At 33.3% G+C, this 22,181-nt stretch overlaps 1 protein-coding gene across 2 annotated transcripts; it reads right to left on the reverse strand.

Annotated features, from left to right (window-relative positions):
• On the reverse strand, positions 4,824–20,650 carry LOC109333250 (beta-glucosidase 40-like). 2 transcript variants are annotated; one of them, XM_019568627.1, is made up of 13 exons: positions 20,441–20,650; positions 16,044–16,110; positions 15,775–15,833; positions 8,226–8,301; positions 7,656–7,727; positions 7,402–7,489; positions 7,034–7,283; positions 6,618–6,733; positions 6,182–6,405; positions 6,021–6,052; positions 5,742–5,844; positions 5,311–5,419; positions 4,824–5,196 (listed from the first exon to the last, which is right to left on the reverse strand). In XM_019568627.1, exons 1-13 carry the CDS (start codon positions 20,582–20,584, stop codon positions 5,022–5,024), a joined length of 1,515 nt encoding a protein of 504 aa, XP_019424172.1. In that variant the 5' UTR covers positions 20,585–20,650; the 3' UTR covers positions 4,824–5,021. The 2 variants fall into 2 exon arrangements, with proteins under 2 accessions (XP_019424172.1, XP_019424174.1); XM_019568629.1 differs by lacking the exon at positions 20,441–20,650 and adding an exon at positions 18,954–19,200.

A 22,181-nucleotide genomic window follows, 5' to 3' on the forward strand; every position in this document is an offset into this window, starting at 1 on the left:
ATAACTTTTAAAGAGAGGCATCAATGATGCCATTGGAATGTGACATATGGCTAGGTAGACATGGTTGGAGACGATTGGCTGATAGCCAAACCCATACAGTTGCAAGCTGCATTGTGGCAGCCAACATATACAATTTTGCTACATGGTAGATGACAACAACTCTGTTTTTCAATAGGGAAACTAACCCTGAAAATGAGAAACAAATTGATGGCATCATTATGACTTCAACATGATATAGGAAAATGGTTTTTTTTTTTTGGTGTTTTTCTGGTTTTTTTTCTATAAAAGTTTCTTGTGTTTCTCTTTGGTATTTTCACATATGAGTTTTCAACTAGGGACTGAAGGATCTATTTATAGTTGAAATCAATGAGTTTTATTATATCAAATTTGTTATCTCATTTTCAAAATAATAAGATAAATATCAGTAATATTCTTATCTTTTATTTGAAAAAAAGTGATTATATGGTCTCATTTTTATCTTAAGAAAATGTTAATAATATTAATTATCCAGTTGAATTTATTTAAAAACTATTTAACTTTGTACATTATGGTACTTTTTATTTAAAAATCATGAGTGTTTGTAATTTTCACGTTCCTCTTTATTTTTTATCATTGTTGTAAAGATTTAATGTAAAAGAGTGTTTTCATTTCTTAACAATTAAATGTTAAGAAAAATAGTTGAAAGAGTATCATCCCCAGCTTTTGGCATTTTGAAAATAATTCATAAATAATCTCCTTTCATAATGTTTAGATTCAAATGAGATGATTATTGATATCTTAATAATGTTTGAGAATAACAAAGAAACCTTGTGTTATTAGCAATTTTTGGATAAAGTCCATGTCATTTTGGGTAATACATTTGTATAATACTCTATATCATTTTATTTCTTCAATTAAATATTCATATTAATGCATGAATTGAATTTTATTTTGTTTAATTTTGGGTGAATATGACTGGTGGAGTAAAATGTGAAGTGTAAATATGCATAATCATTAAAAATATATGTAGTGAAAATAAACCTTTATTCTTGAAAGGGAAATATGAGTGAGTGTAGGAGTGGCTAACCTTGAGTAGAGTCTTTAAATGATGATAATTATTCAAATAAATCCACAGCTAAGCCAAAGTAGGAGTAGGTGTATCATCCTCCACAACAGATTTAGACCATGAATCTTGTTACTCTAGTTTACAATAATTTTTTAAATGAGACAAAATAATATTTACTCACTAAGTCATGGTCAGATCCCTCTCTAAGATGTTTTGTGACACTAACAAAATGTGCAAGGAGATTATCACCCTTGGTAATGTAATCTTGTAGCCTTGGTAATGTAATCCAAGGTTTATTGTTTTATTAAGGTATCTCATTACCCTTTCTATTTTCAACATTTTCATTTTTATCATTATCTCTAATCACACATAAGTGACTAGTTGAAGTGTCTCCACTATTCTTCAATTTAAAAAGGAATTTCTTTTCATTGAAGACATCATCATTAGACTCAATTATCATTTTTGCATCAAGGCATAAAACCTATACACATTGTTGTTTACAACATACCCAAAGAATACACATTCATAGGCTCTACTTATGAGTTTAACTTTAGTGGCATACCATTAGAAATGATTTCATAAGCAATTATTTGTATCTCATGGGAATGAGACTCTACTGATTTATCATCAATCATTTGATACTTGAGGTAGTGGCTAATAGCATACTTTTTAGTTTCAGCTTCCTCAATATCATATTTTTTCAAGTGCATACAAGATTAATTTGGAAGATTTGTATGGGTTGTACTAGAGGTGTCAAAACGGGCTACCTGGATGTGTTCGGGCTAAATCGGGTCGGGCTAAAAAGTCCAGATACAATTTATACATATCAAATTGTAACTCACGACATCTCCAGGATAAAACAGCTCAAATCTTTGTTATCAAATTCTTACTACACTAAACTGGTCTCGAATACACTCAACAAGTCCCACATAGGAGATATGAGGAACTCGGAAAAAGTTGTCACTAATAGCATCCAACAATTAGTGGGAACTTGGAAGAAGCTCCCACTAATGGCATCCAACTCTTCTATGTGGAACTTGAGAGTTTTTTAGATTTCACACTCGAAAAGTTTCCACCAATAGCATCCAACTCTTCTATGTGGAACTTGAGAGGTTTTTAGATTTCACACTCGAAAAATTTCTATTAATGACATCCAACAAGCCAAGTTCCAACAATGAGGTATCAGACGCAAACAATAACTTCATATAAATGGAATTTTCTGTATATTCTTTGATTTATTTGGTTTTGACAATCATTTCTTTTATTCGACTCTAATAATAATACTCTTAAAACCAACATTCCTCTAATATTATCCCTGACCACATACTACTTATAAGTGCATGACATGAATATTAAGAAACATTATTTATTTATTTAGGGCCCTATGAATGATATATAGACTATAATTTTTACACATATGATGCATACAAGTGTATGAAATGTATCTAGGGAATGCATGATGTTCTATTTTTAGAACGCGTGAGCCTACTTGAAAATTGAATTTATGATGCATGTGATTGTATGAGGCTAACTATTAAATATGATATTTGGAATGTTTGACGAGGTATAAAGTGATTTACTTTTGTTTTTCAAGACAATGCATAAGGAGTTTTATGGTAATGAATGTAATGATATGGTGAGATAATATGTTAGGAATGCATAATTTGGTAATGCATGAAATGTAATGCTTGAATGAATTTTCTTATGAATGCATGCATGAATGGATGAATCAATGAATAAGTATACAAATATATGAATTGTGTATTTTTTCCTTTTGAATACATGTATGATAGATGAAAGAATAAATGAAGGAATATTTGAATAGTGTATTTTTAAATGTATGTATGAGAGGATAAGTGAATGAATGTATGAGTAAGTGAATAAGTAGGTAAATGATGGATTAACATCTATCATATAATATAGACTAACTTCGGATAAAAATGAATTACTCAAGTTTCTTTATATGATAAAAATTTACGCATAGGACGATGGAAGATTAGTTCTACTAAGATTTTTCTTTTATATACTATTAATTTACCTTTATAGTATGGAAATACGAAAGTGAATTGATATCCTCCACCACTGAATGATGGTCAGTCACTTTGATATAGGAATACTAAAGTAAACTAATATCCTACACCAAAGTGAATCATGGTGAATCTGATATATATGACTTAAAATAATTTTGAATAACATAGATTTATTCTTAACAACAGATTATTTATTTTTTATAATTTTCTTCTCTTTCATTCACTTTACTTTTCATTGAAGTCTCATATTTTTCTTCACTTATACATACACTTTTTTATTTCTTGTCATTTTTTCACAAGAACCAGTGTTTTATTATCAAAACTTCACCAAAAAAAGTATTGTAACAAACAATATAGCTAGCAGGGTTAAAGAAACGTTCACGGCTTAAAATAACCAGTCAAATTCATAGAAAAAAAGTTGAGTTGATTGGATTTTACCCGAGTCACCAAATTTTTGTAAGAATGTTTGGAATATTAGTATTTGTTTTTTATCAGTAGAAGTTAATTTTATTATATTCCACATAAAAAATACAAAGGTACATTAGTACTTTGTTATGTGATGAGTAATTGCTCCTATACAAAAAAAAGCAATGACCAAACTAAACTACATGAGTAGTGCTACTGAAAGTTGTCAGTCACATTAAAATGAATTGTGTCACGGAGCACATTTTTTCATATAAGAAAAAAAAATATATGTATCGACAATGTAAGAGTTTTTTACAATGTTAGTGTATCATTCATCATTTATTTTTAATTATCATCGACTCTTACATAAAAGTAATACAAATAAATGGTGAATGATACACTAACCGTCAGTGCATAGATATTATTACACTACAATATTTATATAGCTATAGGAATGAGGTTTCCACTTTTATAATATACCCCATACAAATTTGCTCACGTTGCTCACTACTGAATCAACCTAATAGTTTATATATTTTTGTTTTATGCTTTTGAGTATTGAAATGAGTGAGTTTCAAGTATAAAATTTGCAATTTTAAATTAAATTCTAACATGCTAATGTTATTTCACTACCTCATCCTAAATGAAAGAATAACTAAGTAAAAAAAATGTTGAAATTCTCTAACGAGATGCAAAACAAATATGCTAAACACTCTTGTGAAATACATTTATCTAAAGTTGACTTACCAAACACAAAGGTGAATTTCATTCTCATGCTCAATGTTTTTTTATCAGATACAACATGATTACATCTTCTAAAATTATAACGCTATATCACATTGGTCCTAACCTCATCGAAATTCAGTGTTTCTGATGAAGTGGGTCCATTTTTCTATGTTATTATGTTCAGGTAAAATAACTATCAAATGTAATAAAATCATTATATAAACACTAAAATAAACATACAGGAAGTTATATAAATGTAATAAAACCATTAGTAGTGAACATACAAAATATCCTTTTACATTGCAACCGTCTCTGCATTCACCCAAATTATTAGAAACTCAAACCTGATATATGCAGTAATTAGCTCCATTTATGAGGAAGTTCATAATCAAACATGAACTTAGTAAGCTCATAATTGAACATTAAGATATATGGTATATTAACAAGAAGAACAATAGAGTTAATATGGCTCCCGCACTCATTCTATAACTTCTCAATTGATTCATTCAGCTTCACATTTCTGGATCAACGTATATACTAAAATAAAAAGAGTACTTTCAATTGTTATATTCTGCATTTAGTACACATTAAAGAATACAATGGAATTCCAAATATGTGAATAATAAAAAAAGTTGCAAGAGATTTCATTCATTTAAATGAGTCTTCACAATTCCAGAATCCAAGTAACCAAATAATATCATCATAAATAAATCATTTGTTACAATAAGTTCCAAACATTAAACTTATTTTATTTAAATCATATCTAATTTTAAAGATTCCAAACATAACATTACAAATTACCAAGATTTCTGCAGTTACTTGTTTGGTTTCAAGAAGTTTATGTACCATGCCACCGATTGCTTAGGGTATCTCTTCAACTTGTCCTTATAATCAACATAATACAGACCGAACCTACTACTGTATCCAGCACTCCATTCCCAATTATCTAGTACTGACCATACAAAATGCCCTTTCACATTGCAACCATCTCTGCAATCAATCAAATTAGCATATATTAGTAACTGACTTAAAAAAGTTGTTCATCGAATGTCCCGAGTGACAGAGCCATATATACGAGAACTTATTGCATGATTCAGGACGTACTTGATAGAATCTAACAATGCAGATAAATAACCATTGAGGTATCTAATTCGTTTCTCATCCTTTAGAGCATCTTTAACAGAGGTGAATGGACTGTTTGGATCATCCATCCCTGTGACAACCAAGAGTAACAAGAAATAAGATTTAGCTCACAAATTTTATTTGATTATTGCAATTAATAAAAAATGCAGGACTAGCTGGAAAATAAATTAAACAATTTATCTTATATTGTAATATTTTTAGAGTAAAAATATACAAAGCTTGTCATATATAATTTTGTAAAAGCAGTATTGTGTATCACTGCTAGCTTATGCATGTGTTAATACATTACTATAAATACTAAGTATCAACTATGTAATTTATGCTAGACTTAAATTTCTTGATGATGAATCTCACTCCAGAGTTTTGGAAGAATGCAAGAGTTTGAGGATTACCATTTTCAGTGATGACAACAGGAGGGTTCCCATACTTTTTGTTGATGTAGTTCATTAAGCTTCTCAGGCCTCGAGGCACTATATACAACCATATAGAATTTGCCTGCAAGTTGGAATTTATAAATTTCTTCTGTGAATAATATAGAGATTGAATAGATAATGAACTATATTGCTCTGCTTATGTTTTAGTTCTCAATCAAATAGAGAATCAATAATCATCACATTATGGTCTCATCTCAAGGAGACAAAAGAAAAATGCTTCATTTGTGTAAGACTTACCCTTTCTCCAATAGCTTTTATACCTTTGAATGCTGAAAGCAAAAGATACGAAAACAATGAGTGGCAGTGCAAAAGAGCCTAGATTTAAAGCACTCTGATAAGGTATTAGGAAAAAAGGATATATCCTCTTACACCATGAGAAAATTGTTTCAAATACTTACGAAGGGTAATGGTACCGGAGTCTGCAATGGAATCATGGAGCAGAGTCCCCATAAAATTAGTAGAATTGTCTCTTGCATAATAAGTGGTGTAGTGATTGATTCCCACAAAATCTAATGAACCCTTAAGCAGAGCAGCCTCTGCTTCAGAAAATTTTGGCAGCCTGTCTCCTACTCTACTTCTCATCGAGCTCGGATAATCTCCAAACACCAAAGGATCAAGAAACCTGACATTAAGATATTTAACAATTTAGTTTGAACCAAAGTGTAGGCCTCATATTCAAATTTAAGCAACAGGTAAGTTTTTCATACAAATCTTACATAGGAGATCCCATGAAAACAATACTCCCCTTACTTATTCTCATTCAGCCATTCATTTAATGAGCTTCCCTAGAAAATATGAAAATTCCAATCTAACTGATATATTTGAACGACTTACCAGCCTAATTGAAAATCTTGGGCTCTTTGAGCTGCATCGATGTCTTTTTGAGTATCTGTTTCATTCTCATACCATATGACATTAAAAGCTATTCCAAGCGATCCACCTTGTACCTTCTACGGAATAACCAGGTTAATTACATATATGTTTTTTTTAATTATCTCTGCATCATTGCAATAGGATAACTGGACAACATATGAATTTTACATTTGTATAAGCCTTAAAAAAGTGTGATGGTTATTAAAATTTCTCATAAATAACACAAGAACAAGTTTTTGTAAATTTTAACATGATATTTCACTAGGTTCAGCCTTAAATCTGATTTGTTCAATTGCTTTCTTAATTAGGTTTCACCTTTACAGCTACCAAATAAAATTCATATAATCATAAATTTATCTCAATTTCCTGAACTTTACCTTATATTTTTTCCTATAAATATCTGCTACAGAAGCATGAGAACGCAAGACATTGTGAGCAACAATGTATGGTTCAGTAGAAGAGTTCCCAGCTTTACAAAGCTGGAGAATGGAGCATCGTCCAGGTGCGTGGAGAGCAGTATCATATCCTTGTACAGTAAATGAATGGGGTTCATTGAATGTGATCCATTGTTTAACCCTGTCACCAAATTTCTGAAACAATGTCTCGGCATAATTTGCAAAGTCATTTCTGTATGTAGCACACAAGTGTCATGTAAATTATAAGCATATAGTATAATATTATCATTTAGAAGAACTAAATAAATTTGCAAACACCAAAAGTATAATTGATGTATAACAATGCATACATTATCTCATTGCTAAGCCATCCCAGATACTTGTCTTCCAATGCTTGAGGTAGATCCCAATGGTACATGGTCACGTACGGTTCAATTCCTGCAAGTGTAATGGACATGGAGAGGATACAAAGGTGATATAATATATGCTAATTAGTATAACTTCGCACTCGCAAGATGTAGACAGTATACATAGATTGAACTTCTTTCAATTGAAAAACTGAAATACAGAACTCTAACAATTGCACAAGGATAACGAGATCTACCTTTAGCCAGCAATGCATTAATGACTTTATTATAATGGTCAACTCCTGCCTGATTGATTGCCCCGGATCCGTCTAACACAAAAAATTTAAGATGCGTTTAGAACATTTTATAATCTTCTAGAAGCTGTGGATACCTGAACTTAAGCTTTCAAAGTAGCTAGAAATATACTTCATAATTAATCAATCAAAAAATTTGTGCTAAAAATATCCAGAAGAAACACTAAAGGGTCAAAGTTCATTTAGAAGTTCAGTACAAGAAGACATATTGTTTATTATCCTGAAATGGGGTATAACATGTATATATTTATTACCATGGGTAGACTAATAATACGAGTATGGATAGTGTTAGTTAGAAGTAGTTATATTAGTTTTCAAATCTGCAAATTAGTTATTTTACCAGTACTATTACTAGCAAATAATCCATCGAATTGATGTTCTGTATTTACACTGCCTCTGCTGGCATCTTAAGCAGTTTCTTTTCATACTAAACAATGTGAGCATATTCAACAAAATGTCAATAATCTAACTGAACTGTAATATATCTACTAGCAATGAGCACAAAATGCTTACTGGGAAAGATCCGACTCCAAGAAATGGAAAACCTATAGGCATCCACCCCCAAGTCCTTCATAAGTTGTATGTCTTCCTGCATGAAAAAACAACTTCAAGTTTAGAAACACAACCTTTGACCAAGGGTTAAAATAATAGCAATGAAGTTGTATTTAGCTTGAATTGGTTCCTTTCCAGGACCATCTAAAGAGAGCCATTAGAATTGAAGATTTCCAGTTAATTTGTTAAGCACTGGTATCAATGTAAGATTAGAGTACGAAAATGAAAGGAAATGCCCCTAACCCACAAATAAATGGATTCATGGTAGGGTTCTAAGAGATTTTATTAAGAAGAATTAGAAATTACAGGAAGATGATGAGAACAAAACAAGAATTAGGATCTCGCGATTGTTTCCCAAAGTGATTCCACAATCAGTTGCACAATTTTCCTAACTACCTCCCTCCTAAGCCTAACTTTCTATTTATAGGCTTCTAACCAACTTAACTACCAAGGGTGAGGAGGGAAAGTTTGTTATTAACAACCAAACTTTCCTCTTTCCCCTTTTATACACATGCTTTAATTCAGGTTTGGTGTTGGCCTTATCAATACCCTCTCCTAAACTTTTTAACTTGTCCTCAAGTTGAAAATGAGGAAAAGTCTCTTGGAGAGTGGTTGCTGTCTCTCATGTGCTATTATGTTTAGGGAGATTTTGCCATTTGATCAAGACTTCCATCTTCCCCTGTTCATCCTTTCTGCAATTTGTGATGTCCTCTGGACTCACTTCTAACACTAAATCCTCATTCAGCATAGGTGGTAATGATTGAGGCTGCTGATGGGGCTTTAGGGCCCTTTTCAGCAGTGAAACAAGAAAAACTGGGTAAACTTTAGCTCCAGCAGGTAGATCCAACTGATAGGCCACCTCCCCTACTCTCTGAAGTATTTGATAAGGACCATAGTATCTAGGAGCCAAATTGGCATAAGGCCTGACAACAGTGGACTTCAATTTGTAGGGCTGCAACTTGAGAAATACCCATTCCTCTATCTCAAATTCTAGTGTTCTTCTATGCTTATTAGTTGTTTGCTTCATCAAATTTTGTGCCTTTGCCAAATTAGTCTTTAACTCTTCTAGTATCCCATCCTTTTCCATAAACATCTTATTAACTTCTGCCATGGATGGCATTGTTCCTGCTTTTATTAGCACGAGAGGTTCTCTCCCATACAAGGCTTTGAAGGGGGTCATTCCAGCTGCACTGTTGTAGTTGGAATTGAACCAAAACTCTTCCCAGTGCAACCAATCCACCCATTGCTTAGGCTTGGGACCCACAAAACACCTTAAGTAAGTCTCTAAGTATATGTTAGTCACCTCAGTCTGCCCATCTGTCTGAAGGTGATATGAGATGCTCATCTTCAATTGTGTCCCAGTTATTTTAAACAATTCCTTCCAAAAGTGGCTTAGAAACAAAAGATCTCTGTCTGAAACTATGGATGTAGGAAATCCATGTAGTTTGACTACTCCTTTTAAGAACACAACAACTACATCCTTGGCTGAATAAGGATGCCCCAATGCAAAGAAGTTAGCATACTTAATGAGTCTGTCCACCACCACATAGATAGTATTTTTACATCTGGTCCTAGGAAAGCCTCCTATGAAATCCATTGAGAGATCGTTCCACACCTGAGGGATAAGGAGAGGCTGCAACAACCCTGCAGGTGCCAGGGTTGAATATTTATTCCTCTGACAGATGTCAAACTATTCTATGAAAGTCTTGATATCAGTTCTCATCCCTTCCCAGAATAAAAAACTTGCAATCCTCTTGTAAGTTCTCAAGTAACTTGACTGCAGGAGTCTCATGGCATTCAGAAAGGACTAGGGAAATCTTGTTGGAATTCCTCGACAAAACCAACCTATTTTTATAGTACAAAACTCCTTTTTTTCAACTCAAACCCTAGGTGGCTAGTGGAAGATACCACCAAATCTTGCATCACTTGTCTCCACTTAGGATCCAATTGCAACTCTTGAATCCAGCCTGCAACTTCCTCATTGGTTATTATAGTAATAGCAACATACATGAGCCTCCTAGATAGAGCATTAGCAACAGAATTCTCACTCCCTGATTTGTATTGGATTTCAAAGTCCAAACCTATCAGTTTCACAACCTACTTGGATTGTTCATATGAGAATAATTTATGATCTGTTAAGAACTTTAAACTCCTCTAGTCAGTCCAGATTATGAAATGTCTTCCCATAAGATAATGTCTCCATTTCTGGATAGCATGTACCAATGCCATCAGCTCTCTCTCATAAATTGATCTTTGTTGTGCTTTTGGAGATAATCCCTTGCTCTAGTAGGCCAATGGTCTCCCCTCTTGCATCAACACAACCCCTAAACCCTTGCTTGAAGCATCAGTCTCAACCACAAATTCCTTATTAAAATCAGGAACAACCAATATAAGTAATACAGTCATGGTCCTCTTCAACTTCTCAAATGCACTATTGGCTTCCTTTGACCAAGCAAAGGCATCTCTTTTGAGCAAATTAGTGAGGGGTCTAGCAATTCTGCCATAATCCTTCACAAACTTCCTATAATACCCTCTAAGTATTCAATATTGGCTTGACCAAAGCTACATTTTTTGGATTAGCCTTGAGGGAATTCTTCATCAATAAGGCTAGAACTACCTCCAAATGGTGCCCATGAGAAGTCAAATCAAGGTTGTATATTAAAATGTCATCAAAGAACACCAACGTGAATTTTCTTAAGTATGGCCTTAAGATTCCATTCATAAGTGTGTGGAATGTTGAGGCTCATAGTGACCCTCATGAGTCTTAAAAGTTGTTTTCTCCACATCTTTTGGTCTCATCCTAATCTGGTGATATCCAAATTTCAAATTTGACTTAGAAAACACCCTGGCCCCACCCAATTCATCTAATAATTCTTCAATCAGGGGAATAGGGAATTTGTTAGGAATAGTCCCTACAAAACCACCAGCCCCCATCGTTCTTTTTCACAAGGATTATAGGACTAGAGTACGGGCTGATGCTAGGCCTAATAATCTCAGCTTCTAACATCTCAGCCACCAACCTCTCCACTTCTGATTTCTGATAGTGAAGGCACTTGTAAGGTCTGAGATGGGGTATTTCAACTCCATCTTTTAGATGTATGGCATGGTCCTGCAATCTGGTAGCAGGTAGATCCTGAATGTCTTGGAAAACTGGTTGAAACTGTTGCAACACCCCTTCCAATTCTGATGGCACTTTCTTCTCTGTTCTAGGCCTATTAGTGTCTTCACACTGCAACAACAGCCATTCACCCTCCTCCCTTAGTATTTTCATAAAAGCTCTCAGTGATAATTCAACTTTAGTCATAGCAGGGTCCCCTCTACAGTGATGACTGAACCCCCCTCTTAGAGAGAACAAATAAAATTCTTGAATTATTTGTAGTTGTTGTAAGAGGAGTCTGAGTTGTGAACATTTACCTTGCCATTGTATATGGTGTCCATCACCCACTTCCACCACATAAGTCTGAGTCTTCTCTACTTTGAGTTGCAGGGTGTCTACAAACTTCCTTGATATGAAGTTGTGGGAAGCCCCACAGTCAATCATGACTACCACTAGACAATCTCCCAATAAGCCCCCTACCTTCCAAGACTTGGCCGAAGTACGCCCTTTCATAGAGTATAATGACATCTACAAAGCGTTAAATGGTTGTACTTCTGCTTCTTCTGCCTCATCTCCTTCTTCACCCTCTTCCTCCTCAACCAACAATAGCATGCTTAGTTGTTTATTCTTACCCTTGTGCTCTTTAAAAAAAGGTTCATCATACCTAAAGCACAAGCCTCTTTCTCTGTTCTCCCTCATTTCAGCACTAGACAACCTCCTATACTCCCCTAGGCCTCTGGAATTGCTAGTCTCTGGGCAGTTTTTGGATTACCCTGCACACTGAAGCTACCCACAGATGATCCTTCCTTCCTACTACTACTTGTTGAAGAAGGATCCAAGGTTATTATCTTGTTGTAAGAGTTTCCATGAAATAGCTCATGTTAGTCTTCTTGTGCACCACCACATTCTTCTATTCTATGAGCATGGCCTTATGGATCACTTCCTGTAAGCTTTCCATTTCATGGAGCCTCACTTCCATCCTTAGCTCTTCTTTTAGACCATTTAGGAATACCCCTCTAAGGAATCCCTGATTTATTTCCTTAAGGGCCCTAACATATTTTTCAAATTCATCAATATAAGCCTCAACACTCCTGCTTCAATGATAACAATAACTCAAAGGGGTTCTGCACCATTGAATGTTGGAATCTCCTTACAACAACTATCTTAAAGTTGTCCCAAGTGGATGAGATGTTGCATCCCTCCCACCACTAGTACCAGCTGAGAACTCTTCCCTCTACAGCCACCATGACAAGTCTCATAGAATTCACTCTCTTAACTCCATTACTTCTTACTCTAATGCCTTTGACTTGCTTTATCTAGACTTATGGGGTCCTTCACCAGATGTCTCTGAATCTGGTTTTAAATATTAACTTTCTATAGTAGATGCTAAAACCAAACACACTTGGATATTTCTACTTAAACAGATGTCTGAAACTCTAACCATCTTCAAACACTTTATCAAACTGATTTATACTCAGTTTAACAAAACCATCAAAGCTGTTCAAACTTATGGGGGGGAGTGAATTCAGACCATTTACTTCTTACCTCTTCAACTTAGGCATTCTACATAGATTATCCTGTCCTCATACTCATCACCAACAAGGCACAGTGGAGAGAAAACACGGACATATAGTTGAAACAGGTTTAACCTTGTTGGCCTATGCTGGTCTACCCCAAACATTTTGGGAATATGCTTTTACTACAGCTGTGTTTTTTATCAATAGACTCCCATCTGCCACCCTCAATAATAAATCTCCTTATTACAACCTATATGGAACTGCTCCAGATTATACATCCCTAAGAGTTTTTGGATGTGCTTGTTTCCCTCTACTCAGGTCCTACAACACTCATAAGCTTGACTACAAGTCTACTGAATGCACCTTCTTAGAGTATTCATCTACTTCATCCTCATTCACTCCAACCACTGCACCTCTACCTTCTCATCCTATGACAACTAGGTTCAAAGATGGCATAAATAAGTCCATCCTACCTAGTCTTGCAAGCCTATTTCTTGCTCACATTAAACCCTCCACTCCCAAAGAGGCCCTTCTTAGTCCAGTATGGAAAAGAGCAATGCAAGAAGAGTATGATGCCTTGCAAAAGTTGGGAACTTGGTCCTTGGGTGCCTTACCTCCACACAAGGAGGCTACTGGTTGTAAATGGGTATTTAGGATTAAAGAAAATCCAGATGGATCAATCAATAAGTATAAAGCTAGACTTGTTACAAAAGGCTTCCATTAGCTACCAGGAATTGATTACAATGAGACTTTCTCTCCTGTAGTCAAACCTATCACTATCATAATACTTCTCACCCTAGTTGTCACTTATGGATGGTCTATTCAACAGCTTGACATAAATAATACATTCCTAAATGGTGTTCTGAATGAAGCGATGTACATGACCCAGCCTACTGGTTTTGATAATGGTGACAAGACCATTGTCTGCAAGCTAAATAAGGCATTGTATGGTCTTAAACAAGCTCCTAGACAATGGTTTGAGAAATTCAAAAGCACTCTCCTTTAGTTGGGATTTCAGAACAGCAAATGTGATAATTCCCTAGTCATCTCTCTCACTAGCACCTACCAAGTGTTTGTCTTAGTCTATATAGATGACATAATCATCATTGGGTCATCAAACTCAAAAATCTCTGCTCTTGTTGACAAACTCAGCATTACATTTGCATTCATGAAACTAGGAAATTTGGACTATTTTTTAGGAATTAAGGTTAAACACCTTAAGGATGGTTCTCTATTTCTCACTCAAACCAAATATATCAAAGACCTACTCAGGAAAGCCCCTATGGAATCTGCCAAACCTAGCATCACTCCTATGGCAACCACTTGCAGACTAACCAAAACTGAGTCAAAAGTCTTTGATAACCCTACTATGTACAGGTCAGTAGTTGGAACCCTTCAATATGCTAAAATCACTAGACCTGACTTAGCTTATAGTGTCAACAAAGAGTGTCAATTCATGGGTAATCCTCTTGAACAACACTAGGTTGCTGTCAAAAGGATCCTAAGATATCTACAAGGAACTCTCAATCTTGGCATACATCTCAAACCAGTTGTCTCTGATTCCTCTCTTCCTATCACCCTAACAGCTCTATGTGATACAGATTGGGGCACTGATCTTGATGACAGGAAGTTCATATCAGGGGCTTGTTTATTTGTTGGTCTAACTTAGTCACTTGGTGGTCCAAGAAGCAGCAAACAATCTCCAAATCTAGCACTGAAGCTGAATACAGAAGCCTTGCTCTTGCTGCTCAAGAAATGATCTGGGTTTAATCCTTATTTTCTAAACTCAAGATCCCACATCAAGTTCCTCTTATTCTATGTGATAACTTAAGTATAGTGAGCATGTTTCACAATCCTATTCTTCAATACAGAACAAAACACACAAAACACATAGAACTTGATCTCTTTTTTGTAAGAGATAGAATTCAAGCAAAGTCTCTTTAAGTAAAACACATCCTTTTTGAATTTCAGACAACTGATGTGCTCACCAGGCCTTTGGCCACTGCTAGGTTTTTAACTCTAAGGAAGCAACTTAGAGTAGTTGACTCAGCTTCCTTAGTCAACTACCCTCAGTTTCAGGGGGGTATATTAGAGAATAAGAGTTAGTTATTATTATTTCTTTCTGCTGAGTAAATTGGCATATTTGTCACATGCAAAATGTCAATTTATCACATGCAGAATTGGTTGTTAGGTCGTTAAGATCAGTAACTACCTTATGTATAGTTTGTTACATTCTGTTTTGCTTTCCCTTTATTTAAAGGAACAAGCTAATTCATTGTAGATTGAGTTGTTTTCAATAAAAAGTCTGACATATATTCAGTTTCAAGATTCCTACTTTCTATTTTCTTTATCTTTTCACAGCTTCTAACCAATTTAACTACCAAGGATGAGGAAGGAAAATTTGTTATTTAACAACCAAACTTTCTTCTTTTCCCTTTTATACACATGTTTTAATTCAGGTTTGGTGTTGGTCTTATCATAATTTGTTCACATAACATTTGTCCGCAAACAAAAACACTAAAAGTTTTCATTCTAAGGAACATCATAAATGAGCTATATTTTGCAAAAGCATCAAGGACTGAAATAGTTTGGTGGAAGATGGACAAGGGTAAATTGACAAACTATCATTCACATTGGAAAAGGGGTATGAAGATGCTAGCTTCGTCTTCAAGTAAAGACCTCTGCAAAAAAAAATTGGTTATAAAGACCTTTGCAATTGATCGTGAGGTTTGAGTGCATATTGTGGGTGCATAAGTTTGTATATGGACATAGATGTGTGACATAATTTCAGTCTGCAATCGATAGGCTTGGGTGGTCAAATGCCACAAAAAAGAAACTAAAAAAAATGTATCACCAATTATGTTACAAATTTATAGTTGTACTGATCATTACATACTTCGTATCGGTGGTAATGATCTACTGCAACATCAGCATTGCTGAAATCTGATATCTTGCCTGCAAAATAATGTAAGATAATGGTCAACCAGCATTTAGGTATATTAAGAATTTCATGCTAGGCCAATCTTACTCCTTTATGTGAATTCAAATGAAACAAGGTATGAAAAGGGAAACTGAAATGAGTATAATTGTATAAATGTTAAGTTCTTAAGAACAAGTAATCTGAAATGAATATCTTCATATAAATATGCTCTCATAGTATCTTACCAAAAGTATGTGAATAAGTATCCCATATAGATGGTCCCCTTCCATCTTCTTTCACTGCTCCTTCAACCTAGATGGAACTCAACAATATTATTTAAATCATCACAAAAGTTTGTCCAGAACATAAAAATATAATACCTATAATCACACTCCTGTATTCTTCTTTTCCATACTTATATACTAGTCTTTTATATGTTTGCCATGTAAAACTATGGTTTTGATTTAATTTATTTTAAATAATGAAATTTTAAAATTGATGATGAGTCTCAACAAAGCGATAAATTTATATGTCTTGTGATCTGAAAATCATGTAAAAACAACTTATTCAGTATGGCTATATAAAGAAGTGCATTTTTTTCAATTAAGATTTTTATTCTCAAAATAGTAAATTGAAAGAAATTTCTAGTTATTACCAAAGTTAACTAGATCAATCTTAACACAAGCATGGTTCTTTGAAGATCTTTCAGATAAAAAAAGTTCATCAAGGCACTCTGGTCAATATCTAAGAACTAATCACTTTATGCAATCAGAATATAAAACTGATAACAATATAAAGAAATTATCTCCCAACTATATTAGTATAGTATAATGGTTGAGAAAATTATGTATGTGCCCGTAATGTAAGAATTTTTTATATTGTCATTGCATCATCCATCATTCATTTTCATAAAAATAACACAAATAAATAGCAGATGATACACTAAATGTGCACAACTTTTTATACTTTGTGTATACATGTTGCCATCATAATGATTGGAATCAAACATGTAAACTTTAAAAGATATACTCGAGGACTCGTAGCGTCTAGGCTTTGAACACTTTGAACATAGTCCAAGCAAATGAGACTCCTCTCCGGTACTAGAGAGGAATGTGATGCCAAAAAATAAAGAAAATGTTATTTGCAATTACATTTGTATCCTTATATTTATCATAATAAAATAAATTTACTCTTAAAACTATGAAAAGGAGTCTAACCCAGTCCAGGCGTCCCACTCAAACCCAATGTTGTCAAAAAAGCGGCCATGGCGGAGGCATTTTTTGGCTCACCGCCATTAGCCATTTGGGAAATGCTGTCAAATGGTTGTGTCCGCCTTTTACTTGAAAAGGCTGCCATGGCAGTGGAGGGGTCATGGCGGAAATGGCAGAAATAGCAGGTTTTGGGGCTGCTGGGTCGGATTTTTTTGCCCATTTGTGGGTTAAAACCCTAAAAACATTCTATTTCTGGTAGCCTCTCTCCCTCTCCTTGCTGCCTCTCTCTCATATAATTTGTTGTGTTGTTGTGGCGGTTGCTGCCGACATTGCCACTGCTTCTGTTGCCGCCCTTATTCCTTAAGACCAGTGTTGTGAAACCCGAGCCGGACACCAAACCGGCAGAGGTCCCGTATTAGGTTTAAACCGTTAAACCGTCCGGTCTGACCGGGTGATTTCGTACATAATTAATAATTTTTATTTATAAATATATAGTTATATATAAATATAAAACTTTATATAATTAATAATTATGTATAATTATATTGAAATAATACCTCTTTATCTTTTTTGGACCATAGTAAAATAAAATATTAGAACATTGTCCCATTTTTTTTTATTTTTAAGTGAGCCGTTCAGTTTACTTCCCGGGTTTAACATCGTCGAACCGGATTTTTTCCAGTTCAAAACGGTTCAACTCTCATTTAGTTAAGACGGCAAAACATAGCCATTTTCAAGTCCGGTCAGACTGGTCGGACCGTTCGGTCCAGTTCTAACAACATTGCTTAAGACTGTTAGCAGTTTTTGTTGCAGTTTTTATTTCTCTCTGACTTCATGCTTCTCTTTTCATCCCTTGCATTAATGCAATTTATATATTTAGTTTTTTCTTTCCAGAATTCTATTTTTTTATTTTAGTTTACTTTTTTTATTTCATTTTCTGAACATTTTTTTAAATTTCAGTTTACTTTTTTAGTATGTTATTTATGTTCTGTTTATATTTATGTTTTGCTTTAGTGATCTTATCAAGTCAGGAAACATTAATACTTAATTATTTTTATTAAACTTTATGTTATTGTTTCATTTTTGTTTTATAGTATTATTATTTTATTTTTTCTATTATGTTATATTATTTATTTATTTTTTATCAACTATCACCATATCCACTATTTGGCGGCAATGCCATGATAGTTGAATTTTGGCAATCGCCATCTGTCATGGACAATAGTGCTCGAACCCGCTCGCACTAAATCAAGTGGGCCTGGCTCAAACTCACTCATGAACGAGTTCAACACCTCTCGAGAAATCACTACTGGAATATGAGGATGAGATTTTTTTTAAATTTATTTATTTATTTTTTAATAGAAAATAATATATAATTATAATCGTTAAAAGAAAAAAATTATCATATACTCGAGAGGATCCCACTCCTCATGAACGTGACTATAAAAGTAAGAAACGAAGAGGCTCAAACTCACTCGTGAATGTGACTATAAAAATAAGAAACGAAGAAGCACTTTATGACAGACTTCTCTTAATTTTTTTTTGTATAACTAATGATGAAAAGGGCTTTATACCACTACCGCTACATTAATGCATTAATGATAAACTTTTGTCTAAGGTCTACCACTTCAGAATTAAAATTTTAGAAAATCCACTTTAGTCCAAATAACTGTTTTAAGTTTTACTGAAATGCTCGCATGTAACCCGTTATGTGTGTGACAAACGTAAAATTGATAACCAAAAGATATCGTTTCACTTTTGAAATAAATAAACAGAAAAAAATATATAAGTGTGTATGAGTCTGATGCAATATTGCTATTGCATCATCAACCATTACTCTTTGAAACAAATGGATATTGAATGATGAATGTGTTAATTTTCAAATTGACAATACATAATATTATGCTCATCAGTGAAGGGGGAGCAAGAGCAAAACGACATCACCTTATTCCTTCAACTTTCCTCTCAATCAAAACAAAATCACCGCAACTAAACCTGCATCGCTCTTGAACCAATTTGGAAGCCATAAAAATGGGATTGAAGGATTGGTGAGAGAGAATTCGAGACGAATGATGCGATGGTGAATTTGTGAGATCCAGAATGAGAATCTCGGTCTGCCCCTTTTGTTAGATCAAGATGAGGTTAGGGTTTTCTCTTATTGCGGCTTTTGCTATTTGGGGTTGAGGTGGGTTTGCATGCAATGAAGAATTGAAAATAATCCAAGATACAGAAGGTGGTGACAAAAACGATAGAGTTTTCATTAGCATCGACACATAGCTACTTACTCCTCGTGACATATGTCACTATTAGGAATGAAATTATTAACTTTTTTTTTTTATAATTTCTTATTTTTTTAATATAAAACTAATATTTTTTAGAATATATGATTATATATCCCAATAAATATCAATCCAAATTAAGTTTCAAACATTTTGATCAAGATAGAATTTAGTGGACAAAGATATCAATTCAAGACAAGACAGTTGGGATAGTGCCTCATAGTGGCATTTTATATCTTAAATCTCTTGTTGAGTCAACAGTTGTAATAATTAACATTTTTACAAAATACGAAATAAAATTTGAGAAAAATATTTGTGCCAAATAAAGAAAATTCCACGTACGTACTTATCCGGTAATGTTTGCATTTCAGTTCACATTGCCACCAACTAATACTAGATTCCTAAAGTGATAGGCTTGAAAATCTCCAAGAAGCAATACACATTTAAAAGTAAAGTCACCAATTTTATTACCGACACAAATTGGTTTATACTAATTTTAGAGAGAATCGAATTTAATAACTATGCAATATAGTCTCTTCTTTATGTTTTTTTACAATAATATCTATCTTCTCTTTATTCCTATTTGCCTTATACTTTTATGGACATTCTCGTATAATATTTATGTATTATCATGTAAAAATTTATATATAGTCAACGTATTATTTATCATTCATTTTCTAAAAGATCAATAATGATTAAAAATGAATAACAAATGGTGGACTAATAATATATAAAACTCTAACATTGGTGGATATATTTCTCTCTCTGTTTTAAGGATATTCTTTGATAAACAAGAAAATTATGGACATTCTCATTATTTCCTTGATTCTTTTCCTTTTTCATTGAAAATTTCCAATCGTATTTTATTTTCGACACTCATGTTACCCAACACTAGATCTTAAATGAAATATATGTTTTCACCACTCAAATATTAAGAATATGATCATTTAATAAATTGATGGTGTAAATAGGATAAAATTAGAGATAAAGTTTTCATTAAGCCTTGAAAATGTAAAAGAATAAGTATAAAATATATGAAATAGAAAGGAAGTAACATACAAAAAATTCACAAAACTTGTCTAATGATCTGAAATATGATAAAAAGAATGCAATGGGTGGTGGCTATTAAATGATGAGGAAGTAGATAGAAACCTGAAAAGCTGAAGAAGCTGTGCCAAATGTAAAGCCCTTTGGAAAATCTGCACGATTTATATCTGATTTGCATGTCTGAATCTGAAACAATACTATCAGTGGTAGTATCAGATTAATAATGACGTTTCTCTTCTTCAATGCCATACTTGAAGACAGAGAGAACAAGAGAGAAAGTAAAGCGATTCGGTTTGCAATAAAAGATGAATTTAAGTATATGAGTGATGAGCCTTCTAATGGTATATATATCGAGGAGTTGAGATTACCGGATCGAGATTACCGGATCCTCTAGTATGAGACTACAAGAAAAATAAATAAAGTTTGATATTTTTAATATTTATTTTATATAAAACTAACAAATTACTCCTACATTTGCATTGGACGGTAATTTATTATAATATGATTAAGAATACATATTAGTTGTATATTCAAATGGTTAAGAATACATATGTTACCTGTGCATTTATATGTTTAAAATTATGCATGTTATCCATATATTCGTATGATTAAGAACACATATTACCATGTATTCACATAGTTAAAAACACGCATATTACTTATATATTAATTCGATAACAACAATTTATGTCACTGTTATTTGAATTTAGAGTGATAAAATAGAAATTGAAAAAATATAGTGGTATTTAATTAATGGACAATGAAATTGTAGATAAACATCGACTGGAAAAGTATGTATCATTTGTTGCATCATTGTGTATGCTTTAATGCATAAGAAAAAGAGTGACGTGATATATGTATGGGCTATGTGTACAAGGTCTAAAAAGTGAGGGGTGTGTGATAGGTGGGTGAGTGTGCATGATAAGGAAATTTAATGGTGCAATATGTGTGGAATGATATTATGTGTCAATCTGTTAATGTTTGAGGTGTACATATTTGAGAAAGAAAAAATGAATGTGGTTGTGACACATGTAGTAAAAGTGTTTGGACCTTTTTCTTGAGTTTAAAATCATTATTGTTAGTGTAAGTTTTTTTACCCTGTTATCTCATTATTCATTATTGATTTGTATTATTTTTTTGTTCCTAGTTCAATAGTACTTAACGTATGAATGGTAGATGACTGACTGATAGTGTAAAAAAATATTACGTTGTGTATAGATATTAAATCTTTTTTTCTTATATAATTAATAGATAATTAAAAATTAGGTCATTAAAAAAGATTATGTGCCACATGTAAGTATTTTCATTCGGTATTGAAACTTTTCACTATATGAGAGGACATCTAGTCAATTGAAAGATGTTAGGCATGGGAAGAAGATTATATTGGTGAGGTGGGACAATGTGAAAAGGGAAGGTGTTGCATAAAAAATGAATATGTCCTCTTAGTAGTGGTGGTAATAATGGTTCAAAAGATTAGTGATTTTGATTTTGGAGGTTTGGCTTTTTAGGAAGGATTCTCACCCATTCCACATTCACACATGGTTAGATTGATTTCCTTTTATTTCTTATTTTACTTGAAGAATGATATTTCTATCTTGTCGTAAAGTCAATTTTACAACTTAAGAGTTGGAAGAAAAAAATTATATTTTCTTCCAAAAGAATTAAAGCCAGCACTATATTTTTACAGTTGAAGGGTAGAAATTAATTTTTATATCAAATTTTGGAAGGTATTGATTTTTAAATTAGAGATATAAACTCTAGAGTCAATTATCAATAAAGAGTTGTTATCATTGCGTGAAATTATTTTATATAAGTTTTGTTTATTTCTTTAAAGTATTTATTTATT

Source organism: Lupinus angustifolius, chromosome LG18 (genome assembly GCF_001865875.1).
Source record: "Lupinus angustifolius cultivar Tanjil chromosome LG18, LupAngTanjil_v1.0, whole genome shotgun sequence".
NCBI lineage: Eukaryota > Viridiplantae > Streptophyta > Magnoliopsida > Fabales > Fabaceae > Lupinus > Lupinus angustifolius.